General features: G+C 44.2%; 4 protein-coding genes and 2 pseudogenes across 5 annotated transcripts; 4 read left to right on the top strand and 2 right to left on the bottom strand.

The window, feature by feature from the left end:
- Window positions 1-288: 288 nt before the first annotated feature.
- Window positions 289-2349, bottom strand: LOC109705605 (glutelin type-A 1-like). Of its 2 annotated transcripts, XM_020226349.1 has the most exons (5): window positions 1942-2349; window positions 1580-1851; window positions 1459-1477; window positions 1001-1422; window positions 289-904 (listed from the first exon to the last, which is right to left on the bottom strand). In XM_020226349.1, exons 1-5 carry the CDS (start codon window positions 2273-2275, stop codon window positions 503-505), a joined length of 1449 nt encoding a protein of 482 aa, XP_020081938.1. In that variant the 5' UTR covers window positions 2276-2349; the 3' UTR covers window positions 289-502. The 2 variants fall into 2 exon arrangements, with proteins under 2 accessions (XP_020081938.1, XP_020081937.1); XM_020226348.1 differs by having other exon boundaries at window positions 1001-1477.
- Window positions 2350-3979: 1630 nt separating this feature from the next.
- On the top strand, window positions 3980-5821 carry LOC109705612 (glutelin type-A 1-like). The gene is made up of 4 exons (XM_020226355.1): window positions 3980-4322; window positions 4439-4710; window positions 4819-5298; window positions 5401-5821. Exons 1-4 carry the CDS (start codon window positions 3980-3982, stop codon window positions 5785-5787), a joined length of 1482 nt encoding a protein of 493 aa, XP_020081944.1. The 3' UTR covers window positions 5788-5821.
- A 1065-nt stretch (window positions 5822-6886) lies between these two features.
- On the bottom strand, window positions 6887-7283 carry LOC109705611 (annotated as a pseudogene).
- Window positions 7284-7325: 42 nt separating this feature from the next.
- On the top strand, window positions 7326-7837 carry LOC109705610 (glutelin type-A 1-like). The gene is made up of 2 exons (XM_020226354.1): window positions 7326-7337; window positions 7454-7837. The coding sequence occupies exons 1-2, from the start codon at window positions 7326-7328 to the stop codon at window positions 7835-7837; spliced, it is 396 nt and encodes a 131-aa protein (XP_020081943.1).
- A 793-nt stretch (window positions 7838-8630) lies between these two features.
- LOC109705606 (target of Myb protein 1-like) lies at window positions 8631-11669 on the top strand. Its single transcript, XM_020226350.1, has 4 exons — window positions 8631-8793; window positions 9594-10193; window positions 10436-10723; window positions 11218-11669. The coding sequence occupies exons 2-4, from the start codon at window positions 9687-9689 to the stop codon at window positions 11521-11523; spliced, it is 1101 nt and encodes a 366-aa protein (XP_020081939.1). The 5' UTR covers window positions 8631-8793; window positions 9594-9686; the 3' UTR covers window positions 11524-11669.
- Window positions 11670-12137: 468 nt separating this feature from the next.
- LOC109705609 lies at window positions 12138-14636 on the top strand (annotated as a pseudogene).
- The last annotated feature ends 6 nt before the right edge of the window (window positions 14637-14642 follow it).

Genomic DNA, 14642 nt, shown 5'->3' with positions numbered 1-14642 from the left:
AAGCAATAAGCAGAAGAATTTAATGCTTAAGCATCGTTGATGAATGAATTTAGCCATTCATTATAGTTTATAGGTGGTAATAAGTACAACAAACGTCCTTTCGTGTATTGTAGGATAATCTTAACCAGGAAACAGAGGATCTAATCTAGCTAAGCCTCTAAATTTGTAAATTGAAATGACTCTCTCTTCCTAGATTTATTTATCTGCTTATTTTATTAGTACATTATACTATTCATGACGCTGAAGGATTTTCCATGGCATGTTATGATCAAAACCTAATCAACCCTCAATGATTCATTAAAGTATGCTGAAAACCTGCACCGCAACATAGATAAAATGTGATATCATTATTACATAGTGATTGATGAGGCGAACATCAAAGCCTCTTGCCGCAGAGGATTTATTTAGATTTATTTATTTATTTAGATCTCTAGCCGTTACAAAACCAAACCATCCGTAGCCTCTCCCACTAGAAGCAAGATGGGAACAATTCCTTCATTCTTCATGGCAGGGCTAGATTAAAAGGCCTTTCCTGGGACCTGGGAGTAAAGACGGTCATCTGATCCCCTCTGTTAAACTTGAGCCTTAGGGCTTCTTCCCTCGAGATGCGGTAGGCGTTCATCAGCACGTCCACCGGCATGCCCCGAAGAGCCGATGCCTTCCCTACAATCTGGTTGACCATGGCGTTGTTGTTGGTCTTGAATGAGATCCACTCGAACCCTTCACTCTGCGCCCGCTTCAGAACTGCGTAGTTCTGCGGGATAACCAGCACTTGTCCGCGATGGAGCTCGCCGTCAAAAACGGTTCGGCCCTGGTTGTTCACTATCTGCACTCGTCCCCGCCCTCCAGTCACGTACATGATGCTATGCGCGTTGATGTTCCAGTGCGGTGCATGGAAAGCATTCTGCAATCAAGCAGCATAACTTCTAGTGTAAGTTTGTGAATTTTGTGAAGAGTGTCATACCTAGTATCATGCACGGACTGACTCAGAATCGCTTACCCTATGGAGGACACCCCTCTCAGCGCTCATTTGGATTAGGTTAAGAATGGGGAACTTCTGGCTGTTGAGGGTGGTGATTCGTCCGCCTTGCGGAGTGTAGACATCCGCACGCGTCGGGTCGTTAATGTTTTCTCTGGTCTTCAGCGCGCAATACATCTCCTCCAGTCCATTGCATTGACCGCCCTTCCTTCTCTCCTCTCTCTCCTCGGAATACTGCTCGTGCTGTTCCTCTCTTACTGAGGGCCTTAGAAACTGAAGTCCATGCCGAACTCGGACAATTTCGCCTCTGCGGTCGTCCTGGCTCTGAAGCTTCCTTGCTACCTCTCTATTGACTCCGAAGGCCTCGGCCAGCCAGTCAGGGCTGAACCCACTAAGAATGTTGGCCCCTGTGTGCTCTTCAAATTGCCATTCGCGTGATTGCCCTTCGTATGCTTGCTGCCCTCTCCGACTTTGATAGCTACCAGCTAGTAAGAATTCCTATAATTGAAATCATAGAAAGATTCACCAATTAGTTGCCGAACAATAGTTAAGATCCGATTGCATGCAGTAACGCAAAGTTGGATGAATCTTCCTACTCACCCGACGATGAGGGTCGAGTTGGTTGGCACTGTTGCTCGTGTCGAAGACAGTGACGGCAATCACTGGTGTATCACCGTCGTTATAGCACCAGTTGACAACTCCAGCAGGTAAAGCAATGATATCTCCCTCACGGAAGCGGTGGACTTTTTGGTGCTCATCTTTGAACAACTGCCTCTGGCTCCCGCCTTCCTCCCTCTGCAACTCGTACTGCTGCTGGAATGACTGGAACGTCTCCGGGCAGCCCGGGAATATCGTTGCTGTTATGCCTCTTCCTGTATACGCAGCATAACATAGATAATTTGAGATTTTTACGTTCAACATAAGGAAGCAAATATGTTAGACTAATAAGCTGAGTGGCAAGCCTTGGGCAATGTAAACAAGACGAGGAGCATTGGAGTAGGAAGGCATAAGAAGGCCGCTGGGTTCAATGATGCGTCGTCGTATAGACACGCCGGCACACTGGAACTGCTCATTGAACTGGTCGAAGAACTCTGTGACACCAGCTTCAGACTGCAAGCGGCGTGTGGGCTGGACGGCGTCTAGCCTCTCAAACCGGCATTCCTGTTGGCCTCTGAACCTAGATTGCCCTTGCCACGGGCTCGTTTCTTGCCCTTGACCGAGTTGGGCCAGAGAGCCATGACACAGGAGGAGGAAGGAAAGAGAGAGCGCAAGCATAGCAGAATTAGTAATTGCCATAGCAATGCAGATCTGATTGTTGTATGGCTAGTTCAGTGTGAGGAGGGAGGTACGAATTGGAAGGGTTATTTATAGGCAGGGAAAAGAAGCATAGGTTTGGATGCACACCAAATTGGTTGGTAACATAGGACGAAAGTTGCGTCAGCCACTCATGCGAAGCGTGACCCATGGGATCGCTGCTCACGCTCGTGTCGCCGCATATTGTTTACGATAAATGCCGCTTGGCAGCAAAATTTGCAAGAGCATACGTAGCAAAAACCCTGCACACGCACGAGAAAGAAGCAGGCATTGGAGAATTGAGAGGTTTTACGTCACTCAGGAGAGGCTTATACAGTTGCTTTTATTGATACTGTTGGCTTCACCGAGATAGTACCAAATTAAAGCAACTTTTGCATGGTAAACAGAGATGGTCCCGCGTGGGAGATGAAACATTAGCGTGAGGTTCGCGCACGAGAGGAAGCAAGCCAAAAAAAAAAAAAAGAGGTGGCAGCAGGATGGCTTCATAGAGAAAAAAGAGGCTGCATGCACTTCATTTTCCTTTCCAAATTGAGAATTTCTCTCCTCTTAATAAATGACCGCAATATTCGCTTTTGTTGAGTTAACCTAGAGGTAAATTCTAACCAAAATGTTCCATGATAAACACAATAGCGAAAGTGCATTAACTGGAACCAAACATATATATAATATGAGTTTACATACGTCCTTCAAAACTTGTCATAAAATCACTCACCATAAAAGCTGGAACCAAACATATAATATGAATTTACATACGTCCTTCAAAACTTGCCATAAAATCACTCCCCACAAAAGCTGTACTTAAACAAACTAAACTAGTTGTCCTAATCATTGCTCTATTCATATCAAATCCTTCCCTCATCTATTTCTTTATATTTTGCAAGCACTAATTTGCGGTAATATCTTATTCTGTGAAATTAAGTACTTTCAAAGTCATTACTCGGTGGCTTTAGTAGGATCCTGGTTCACCAAATGGCTCAAGCATCCTCCTATTCATTTCATCTCTTATTTTAATCTCCATCCTTTTTAAATAAACCAAAATGTGATTTACACAATTAGAGACTGCAAATAATTGGGCAAGACGGCCGAATTAATTGAAAGTAGAGAAGCAAAAAAGGGTAAATGCTTAGGTGCATTCGTGACTAAGTCCGCCGATGAGCTTCTTAATTAGTGCGTAAAGCTTTTCCGCACGCACCACTGCAGTACAGTACAGTTTTTCATCATGCTTAAACATGCAGTGTGCGGCGCGCATGAGTCCATTAATCGTAGGGCTCACGCAGTGCTTGGGTTGGGCTGATGTGTATTAGTTTGTCTGATGCTACCAACCAATTCAGTGTGCATCCAAAGTATGAAACTATTATCCCAACTCTAGTTAAATTTGCTTCGCGTAGACTCCGATTCCGAATCTCGACCACATTATAGCATCCAACACTGTTACTGCTACTACTGCAGAGGTAGAAACTAGAACACCCTCACATGAACTCGGTGACACAAGAAACCTACAATATGCGGCAACGCGACCTCGCAAACCATGATGTACCGCCCGTGGTATTTCAACATACACTTCCACCACACGCATCCAAACCGAAGCAACTTTTCTCTCCCTATAAATTCCCTCCTCATTCCTCACCTCTCTCCGCACAGAATCATAACTCAATTTGCTCATAAATCAGCCTAAAGAAGCAATTAATGGCGACTCTCTCCTCTTTGTTCGGCCTATCTCTAAGCTTGATCCTCCTCCTCCTCTTTCATAATTCTTTCGCCCAGCTCGAGTGCGACCAAGGCCGAGAACAGAGCCCCTGGCAAAGCCACCACTGGTTCCGAGGCCAGAGAGAGTGCCGGTTGGAGAGGCTAGATGCCCTGCAGCCGGCACGCCGCATTCAATCCGAAGCCGGCTTCACCGAGTTCTTCGACCAGGGCAACGAGCAGTTCCAGTGTGCCGGCGTTTCCATACGACGCCGCGTCATCGAACCCAGCGGCCTCCTCCTGCCTTCCTACTCTAATGCTCCTTGTCTTGTCTACATTCTGCAAGGCTCGTCGCTCACTCGCTCTCCTTATTATATATTCTTTTATATATATATATATATATACAAGTCGTATGACTAGATAGTTTTGTGTTATGTATGTTGCATTCATCATTGGTTGCAGGAAGAGGTATAACAGGCACGGTGTTCCCTGGCTGCCCGGAGACATACCAATCCTTCCAGCAGCAATCCCAGCAGCAGAGAGAGGAAGGCGGCGGGCAAAGCCAGAGATTCAGAGACGAGCACCAGAAGGTCCACAGCTTCCGCGAGGGCGATATCATCGCTCTGCCTGCCGGAGTAGCCAACTGGTGCTACAACGACGGTGACACGCCTGTCGTCGCCATTACCGTCTTCGACACGAGCAACAGCGCGAACCAACTCGACCCTCGTCGTAGGGTGAGTAGGGAGATTAAAAAGAATCCACCCCATACTCATTACACCTAGCTGAATCTTAACGCTGTCTGTCCTTGACACATCTTTACGTAATTTGTTCTGAGATGACAGGAATTCTTGTTGGCCGGGAGCCATCGGAGTAGCGAGAGAAAGCAGGAATCGTTCGGACAACAAACGTATGAAGGACAATACGAAGAGCAGACAGGGGTTAACATCCTTAGCGGGTTCAACCCAGACTTGCTGGCTGAGGCCTTCGGAGTCAATAGAGAGGTAGCAAGGAGGCTTCAGAGCCAGGACGACCGCAGAGGCGAAATCGTCCGAGTCCGGCATGGACTTCAGTTTCTAAGGCCTTCAGTAAGAGAAGAACAGCATGAGCAGTATTCCGAGGGGAGAGAGGAGAGAAGGAAGGGCGGTCAATGCAATGGACTGGAGGAGATGTATTGCGCGCTGAAGACCAGAGAAAACATCAACGACCCGACGCGTGCCGATGTCTACACTCCGCAAGGCGGCCGGATCACCAGCCTCAACAGCCAGAAGTTCCCCATTCTCAACCTAATCCAAATGAGCGCTGAGAGGGGTGTCCTCCGTAGGGTAAGCGATTCTGAGTGAGTCAGTCCCTGCATGATACTAGGCACGACACTGTTCACAAAATTCGCTAACTTACGCTAAAAAAGTTATGCTGCTTGATCGCAGAATGCTTTCCATGCGCCGCACTGGAACATCAACGCGCATAGCATCATGTACGTGACTGGAGGGCGGGGACGAGTGCAGATAGTGAACAACCAGGGCCGAACCGTTTTCGACGGCGAGCTCCGTCGCGGGCAAGTGCTGGTCATCCCGCAGAACTACGCAGTTCTGAAGCGGGCGCAGAGCGAGGGGTTCGAGTGGGTCTCATTCAAGACCAACAGCAACGCCATGGTCAACCAGATTGTAGGGAAGGCATCGGCTCTTCGGGGCATGCCGGTGGACGTGCTCATGAACGCCTACCGCCTCTCGAGGGAAGAAGCTCTAAGGCTCAAGTTTAACAGGGGCGACCAGATGACCGTCTTCACTCCCAGGTCCCAGGAAGGGCCTTTCTAGTGATTAGTGACTGGTAGCTTGCTGCTGGAGAAGAGGCTGTAGATTGAAAGAAATAAAGCCTCCGACGGAGGAGTTTAATTGTACGTTTTAGTTGATGTGCAATAATAAATTACATATTCGATCTTATATCTGTCGTGTCCTCTGATGCGGATTTTGCTTGCTGCTTTTCAGTTTTCTAAATAGAACAGGAATAGTATGATGAAATACTTTTATCAAGATCATTTAAGCATGCAGTTTTACTTTAGAAGAAGATTTTTTTTTTTTTTTGAGAAATAGATAGCACGCTATTCGATTCGTTTATTTCATTTAAAAATAAACTTAACTGAAAATGTAAATTAACTAAGATTCAAATTTGGGTCTCGGATACCAACCATTAAGCCTTTTGTCATTTACTTTAGGGATGGTCGGCTAGAAGAAGAATATTGCTCTGCAAAATGAAGATTCATTAAAGAACGCTTCTTTAATTTGTCCGTACAACGAGGGGTAAGTCTCATTTGACAAATCAAAAGTTCGAAAGTTGACCCCATATTTTGGATTTTTGATTCGATTAAGTTGAAACCATTTGGTTTGAATTACATAAAAATGCTCATTTTTGTTTGTTTTGGTATTCTTTTTAATCAAAATGGAAATAAACAAGTAATATCAAACATTCAAACATATTTTGTTAGCTCGTCTCTTGTTTTATTCATGTTATGAGTTAGAATATACCTTCTTATTTGTAGGGCCGCTTTTAGGTGGTACTCTTTCTACTATTCAAATGAACGAAATCATTTTATATTATTTCTCTTTTTTATTTAGTAGTGAACTCTGTAACAAAGCCGAACTGAGTATACGTTATAGAAATACAAATTAAGCACACTGATGACTGATCCTTACATATACTGAGAAGAGTGGAACATTACGCGTAAAAGATACTACAGAGCTTTTCTTCGCGTACAAGACTTTATTTCCGCGATCTCATGTACACACATCAGTGCGTAAAACCCGCCTTAGTTAGCTTAGACAGGCTTTTAGTTACTAAACCACGGCAACGGAACTTCCTTACACAACCACGCCAGCGTGGCAACCATTTCATTCCGTGGAACACCCCTGATGAAAGTCAAGCCATGGACCGCCCCCCACCGGAGCGAGGCAAAAAGATGGCCATCTCGTACCCTCTATTGAACTTCAGCCTCCGCGCCTCCTCCTGCGATATGCAGAAGGAGTTCATGATCAGCACACTCTCCGGCATTCCCCTGAGAGCCGACGTCTTCCCGACGATCTCACTGACCATGGCGTTGCCGTTCGTCTTGAAGGACACCCACTCGAACCCCTCGTCCTCCGCACGCTTTATCACCGCAAAGTTCTGCGGGATGATCAGGAGCTGACCTTGGCGCAGCTCCCCGTCGAAGACAGTCTGGCCGCGGTTTCCGACTATCTGAACTCTTCCCGCGCCTGCTGGTCACGTACATGACGCTGTGGGCGTTGATGTTCCAGTGCGGCGCCAGAATAGCATTCTACAAACAAAATACAAGCGCCATAAACTAAGTTTAAATAGTATGCAGCTGCGGGTATTCTTTGATAAAGTTGACTGCAAGCAACTGTCTACGCGAACTCGAACGATGATAGGAATGTTTTATGTAGCCAGTAACACTTTAAGTTCTGCTTCCTAATGATTCATTTGTAGAATGCTCTCCATGCGCCGCACTGGAACATCAATGCCCACAGCATCATGTACGTGACCGCAGGACGGGGCCGAGTCCAGATAGTCAACAATCTAGGCAGGAACGTCTTCAGCGGCGAGCTCCGTCGAGGACAAGTGCTGGTCGTCCCGCAAAATTTTGCAGTGGTGAAGCGGGCAGAAAGTGAGAGTTTTGAGTGGGTGTCGTTCAAGACCAACAACAACGCCATGGTCAACCAGATCGTCGGGAAGGCCTCGGCTCTCTGCGGCATGCCGGTGGACGTGCTGGCGAACGCCTACCATCTGTCCAGAGAAGAGGCTACAAGGCTCAAGTACAACAGAAGAGATCAGATGACCGTCTTCACTCCTAGGACCGTGTTAGGTGTTTAAAATCTTGTATTTAGTTACAGTCATGCCTTGAGATATTGGAAAACCTGACCTGTTGAGATGCTACAAGCCAGCGGAGAGGGCAGTGGATGCTTCTGTTTGTCGCGCTCTATTTAGATAAATAAAGAAGCACTTTTTTTCTTTTTCTTTTTTTCTAAGAGGCCTCAATCCCTCTCACTTCTATAGCCTAATTTATTTTCTCTATGCATAAAATAGGTAGCGTGCTATATTTTTCTTAAAAAAATAACCACTCTGGTCGGGAAGGATGTTTTTCGGATGGTTATAATAAATATGCAATAATAATATCACTTATTTTGTCTATATAATAATTTTGCGTGGAGTTTTCACTAACCGGAGCGAGTCACCACCCGACTATATAATCCCATTGCTTTTTAATTATGGTTGTAAGTGCAAACTTAGATAGTTGACGATTGGAAAGTTGCCAAAAATATATATATATTTTTTTTAAAAAAAAAACACTCTCCTTTGTTGGTTGGTGTTGTATTTGCAGATAGATTAACATCCATACTAGAGGATCAAATAGAATTTGGTCCCATATAGCTAGATTCAATAATGATGGAGATTCTCTTTCCAAATGAATATAATTTAATGTCTCTTTCCAAATGAATATAATTTAATGTTCTGATTAAAGATGAGTAAGTATAAAATATATTAAAAATCTACAGATCGATTGTTTGCTAAACGGACGCAGAACGTTTCAATCGATCCGAACCCGCTAGCTGCGTTGGTATTCAGTCGCCGCAGTGCATTTCGGCTGGTCAACACAACAGAAATCCGCCTTTGAAGTGCTGCGCCCAAATAAGTGTCGCAGTCCCGCCTCGGCACGTCATATGCGCTCGCTCGCATCCCGCAACGCACACCTTCTGCTGCGTCTCCTCCTCTTCCGCTCCGTCGATCTCCTCCTCCTCCTCCTCCTCCTCCTCTTCTTCCGCCGCGAGGTACCTTCTCCTCCTCTCTCTCTCTCTTCGTTTTCTAAGATTTAATTATTTTTTTCTCTATTTTTCCGTTGGAATTTCCATCTGTTTTCGGTTTCTTTTTTTTCTTTTTTTTTATCTGCTTCCCTGTCTCGCGTAATTTTGATTCGTGGTTAGCGGTGATCCCACCGTGATTTCGCCTCTCTCTTGCGGATTTTTGGTGTTTAGAGTAGTGCGGAATCGGTTTGCATTAGGGTTTGCAAGTGATGTTGTGTGGGATTTGTGATTTTGGGTGGTAACGATGGTTTGAAACAGTTTGATCTCTTTGAATCAACCCTAATGCCACTGCTCAGACACAGCATGCCAAGTGCCGAAGTTTGTAAAGCATAATCAAATTCTTCGATTTGTCATGGGGAAAGATAAAGGCTTTAGCTTGATCCAGCAAGAGTTATTCTTTCATGGCCCACACTTGTTCCTGTATGTAGTGCACTTGCTTTAGTTTTGTCGTCTTCGAGGTTCTGGAGACTAGTTTTGACCACTGTGCGTTTGTTCGCATCAGTGCGAAGAGTTTCTTTGGACGAAGGATGATATAAAAGTACTAAGACTGTTTAAAGTTGAACGAATTTTGCTGGAGCTTGTAACCCTACAGGTTCGAGCCAACCATCTGAGATGAATATAATTCTTTTGTGCTGATATGGCTAGAGTGGCATTATTTTGATAGATTAAAGTATTTGTAATTGCCCATATTGTTCCCTGGGCTGAAGCGCTGAAGCGCTTTGTTAGCTTTGACGGCTTTATTATGTTTCCTTTTCTGCATATTACAGCAAACTCGAACAGTTGGAACTAGGTTGGGAGACTTTGGGGGCGTTATCAGTTGCCTCTCTGGTTTTGGTTTCTAGTTTGAGGTGGCTTAACAAATGGATAAGCTCAAGTTAGCGGCACTGGGAGAGCGCTTGAAGACCGGAGGAGAACGCCTGAAGAGTGGGGGTGCAGAGGTGGGCAGGAGAGTTGGTGAAAAAATGAAAGAGATTCTCCAGGGCCAGTCGCCAGAGGCAAAAATGGTTGACGAAGCTACATCAGATAGCCTGGAGGAGCCAAACTGGGGTCTAAATTTGAGGATCTGTGGTATGCTAAACAGTGACGAGTTCAATGGTTCTGAAGTGGTCAAGGCAATAAAGAAGAAGATTGCTAGCAGGAATGCAGTGAGTCAGAGGCTGAGTCTTGATCTGTTGGAGGCTTGTGCTATGAATTGTGACAAAATATTTTCGGAGGTGGCTTCCGAGAAAGTCCTGGATGAAATGGTGAGGATGATAGATAATCCACAAACAAATCATGGGAATAGGATGAGAGCTTTGCAGCTGATTGAAGCATGGGGTGAATCTGAGGACCTTGCATATCTACCTATTTTCAGACAGACTTACATGGTAAGCCTGGCTAGTTTTTTCTGACTTTACTCTGAACTCCTAAAGTACAATTTCACTAAAGAGAGGCTAGATTTTAAACATGGGCTTTGCAATGTAACAATCTAGTTTGTTAGTAGATGCTCATGTTTATATGTTATGACTGTCATGTCATTATTTCTTCTGATATATGCTAGAAGAAAGGTCATTGAGACCCTGAGATATAAACCTCCTTTTGCTGAAAATGGTAATTTTAAATTATGCAGAGTTTGAAGGGACGAAAAATGCAAGCTAGTGCGCAGCATGATGACAATTCTAGTTCATTACTTTCTTCTGGTGAACAAAACTTTGCGCATGTGGCGGCTCCTCCTGACCGGTATCCTTATCCCAATGTCGATCAGCCCAACACAGACTTAGGTGATTTAATCTTCCATCAGTTCCATGGTGGGGGCCTCTCTGCGGAGGAGAAAAAGGAAATTCTTGTTGTTGCTCGAAACAGTATCGAGATCCTCTCTTCAATCTTGAACTCTGAAACGAAAGAAAGGCCCTTGGAGGTATGTTAGTTTGCCTTACATGTCGCAATTACTAATACATTTCCGACAAGTCGACAAACATACGTCAAGTTACACCCTCCTCATAGAGTATTTATAATTGTAATTTCCAGAACCATTTGGCCTAGGTGTGGTAATTTTGACCATAAGTATTTAAAAGTTATGAACTGATGATCCGTTAGCTAGATAGTGGACCGCATCTTTCATGAACATGCAAATGGCAATTCGACATGTTTAAAACATCAATGTCTTCTTGACAGATTTAGATCAATTGAATCTGTTTTATCTGGAACATAATTTCTACATCTAAAAACTTAAATAGCTTACTAGAGAAGCTACAGTATTCTACTATATATGGGGTAATGTGATGAAATCATGGGTTTGCAGTGGGGTAATGTGATGAAATCATGGGTTTGCAGTGGAGGGTGGTTTTTCATTAACCTTTGCTAAACCTGCTTGTTACGTATATTTGAATATGCTTATTTTTGGCAATACAGAATGATCTTACAATCTCTATGCTGGAAAAATGTAAAGAATCACAACCCATGATACAGAGGATAATAGAGAGCACAGGCGACGATGAGGCTATGTTGTTCGAGGCTCTGAATCTTCACGATGAGCTCCAACAAATCCTAGCCAAGTATGAGGAGCTCAAAATTGCCAATCTGCCTGAGACTGGTGACACTGTCAAAGAATCTGGACCTTCAGCTGGGCTGATGAGAGATGACGAGGCAAAAGAGCAGCAAACGCCTAAGGAAAGCGAATCCACAAGTCAATCTAGAGATTCTGAGAAGGTAGAGTGAGAGTCCTATTTGCGCATGGTATAGTGAATTGTGGAGTTTAACAAGGCGTTGTATATATAAGAGCTGGATTAGATATGGATCTCATTTGCCTTATTTGCCATCGTTTTCTTTTAACTAATACAAAACGCTGCAGTTGTTCGATTTCGCACTGATTCCCTTTTTTGATACGGTACTTTTTGTGTTATCCTGCTGGTCGTATCTTTTGTGGAACGTCATGTATTTCGAGTATGAATCTTCACTAGTCCGGTTCCTTTGTGCTGTATCTACTCAATATTTTAGGTTATTATTCGTGGCGAATCAATATCTTTGTACTCACGTGGTTTCCTGCCAGGCAGTGATAAGATTATTTAATCAATCTGAGCTTTCACACAAATTTGGAGAGATTCTAAAAGGTTACCAGGAAGTTGGAGTTCGTTATTTGTACCTCAAAATAATTAGTCTGAGCTGCAATCTACTTCAGAGATGAGCCACATATGTCTGATAAATTTCTTAAAATAGAGTGACAGAAAAAGAAGAAGAAGAAGAAGAAGAAGAAGAAGAAGAAAAGATTAAAAATAGAATGAATTTGCAAATCATCTCTCCTGTCGTCTTATCCAATTCGACAAAGATAACATTCCCCACATGTAGCGGCTAAAATGTGCCGACCACCACCATTGTAGATAATCCAGCCCATCACACCATTCGCCAGGGCTCCTCTTCTTTGAACAATTCAAACGCCTCAAATCTACCTTACGTAATTACCCTCAAAGAAATAAACTTAAAAAAAAAAAAAAAAAGAGAAAAAAGCCAAAAACCGTTTTATGGTTAGTTATCCCAGCTGTTGTCCTTGGGCATCCCGCCTTTCTCAAACGCCGAGTTTGGTAATCCTACCGTTGAGCCTTTCCCTTAAAACACAACCAAACACATATTCCCCTTGCTCTTCCCGGTGACCTCTCGTCCCCACAACCGGCCTCCCCTTACGAGAAGGTCGCCCTGTGCAATGGACGCATCCAACGACAGCGAGCCGGGTTCTGATCTGGTCACTCCCCTCGGAGACCTCAGGCCGTCGGAAAAGAAAGCACTCGCCGAATTCCGAACGAAATTGGAAGAAGCCATCATAACCAATCGGCTATTCAGCAAGCCGACACACCGCCACCACCGTCATGATAAGAGCAAGACCCGCGTCGCCAATGCTTGCTCCCCGGACTTCTGCATGTTGGAACCGAGCCCCGACAAAGACGAGGATCTGAAAAACATATCTTTGTGGGGAATTCCTCTCTTGCCGAGCAAAGGCCACGAAGACACGGATGCGGTACTCCTCAAGTTCCTCCAAGCGAGAGAGTTCAGAGTGTCCGAAGCATTCCACATGCTACGAAGGACCCTACGATGGAGAAGGGGATTCGGGGCCGACGATATCTTGCTCGAGGATCTCGAACTACCGGAGTTGAACAGCGCGGCATATATGGATGGCACGGATAAGTACGGCCACCCCATATGTTACAATGTGTACGGGGTGTTCAGAGATAAGGAGTTGTATGACAAGGCGTTCGGGAATGAGGAGAGGAGGAGAGGTTTGTGCAGTGGAGGATCCGGCTTATGGAGGAGGGGATTAAGCAGTTGAGCTTTAAGCAGGGGGCGTGGGCTCGATGCTTCAGATAATTGATCTCAAGAACTCTCTCAGCCATTCCATGAAGGAGCTCCGAAGCACCACGAAGAAGGTGGTCACCATTCTGCAGGACAACTATCCTGAGTTCGCCGAAAGACTGTAAGAAATATTGCTCTCGAATTTCCAATTATGTTGTGTGTTTGATTTGCTTGTAAAATCTCACCAGAAGCTGATAAGTTTGATATGCGTCTAGTGTGGCAGTAAGTTCAAGATCTAACTTAGGTCTCATAACATGGCTTAAATATTGGGAAAAGGAAAGCTGATTCTGTAAGATAATTTAGAATCTCATACATATTCAATTTGCAACTGTTGCATTCGTCGTACAACGTTCGCTAGCTCGCTGTTATATATATATATATATATATATATATTATATATTAAAGGATGGATAATGTTACCAAATTAGGTTCTCTACACTAACAAGCAAAAAATGGCGATGAATCAATTCCCCTCGCTTCGTTCTGCATGCAGATATTTCTGAATGTGTCGTTCCGCAGCTATGCTTACCATGCGTTGTTTTCTCACTTCGTCTCTCCGAGAAGCAGGAGCAAGTTCATCTTTGCCAGACCCTCCAAAGTTACTGAAACACTTCTCAAGTAAGATTCATAGCTAAACAAAACGTGCATGTTCATTTTTATTGTTGAGTAGATAAATTGTAGAATTTTTCCCTCTGATGCATCTCTTTGACAAGGTTTATAGCTCCGGAGGATTTACCAGTACAGTATGGCGGATTTAAGAGGGAAGAAGACGAGGAATTTTCAGCCGAAAATGGTCGAGTATTGGAAATCACCGTCAGAGGCAGCAGCGCAGGAACTATAGAAATTCCAATAATTGAGGTAACGTTATCTAAATACAGGGCTTAAATCAGCTTGTTATATGGTGTTCATTTACTCGATTCTTTAGCCTTTCTATTCCTTCGACATGTTAATCCACATTACTAATGAAGCTTCATATGACCAATCAATCTCACTTTCTACTAATGGTGTTCCAACGCAACAGCCCGGGGTGACAGTGGTGTGGGACATAAGTGTCGTTGGATGGGAAGTGAGCTACAAGGAAGAGTTCGTCCCAGATGATGAAGGCTCTTACAATGTATTGATCCGAAAGGAAAAGAAGCTCGACGAGTCGTCTCGGAATTCCTTTTATATCAGCGAACCGGGGAAGGTTGTGTTAACAATAGAGAATCGTACGTTCAAGAAGAAGAGGGTCCTCTACAGATCAAAGAGCAAGCCTACCATCCCCTTGTACAATTTGCTGAACCAAACCAATCGTCCCGCTGTGTAGTTTCTATATATAATTCACCAAACTTATTTGGCCCTTTTCTTCTTTCTTCCCTTCTTCACTATTTTGTGTTTCGGATTAAATTGTGTAATGCACCCACCATATGATCCATATATTGTGTCAGAGATCAGAGAGATTCTTGTAAAATCAAACAATGTCACAAAGATGTATCTAACCATTTGAGGCACTCTCT

Source organism: Ananas comosus, unplaced genomic scaffold, assembly GCF_001540865.1.
Source record: "Ananas comosus cultivar F153 unplaced genomic scaffold, ASM154086v1, whole genome shotgun sequence".
Taxonomy (NCBI): domain Eukaryota; kingdom Viridiplantae; phylum Streptophyta; class Magnoliopsida; order Poales; family Bromeliaceae; genus Ananas; species Ananas comosus.
Note: the sequence above shows the minus strand (reverse complement) of the source record. Positions and strands in the feature narration are given on the sequence as shown.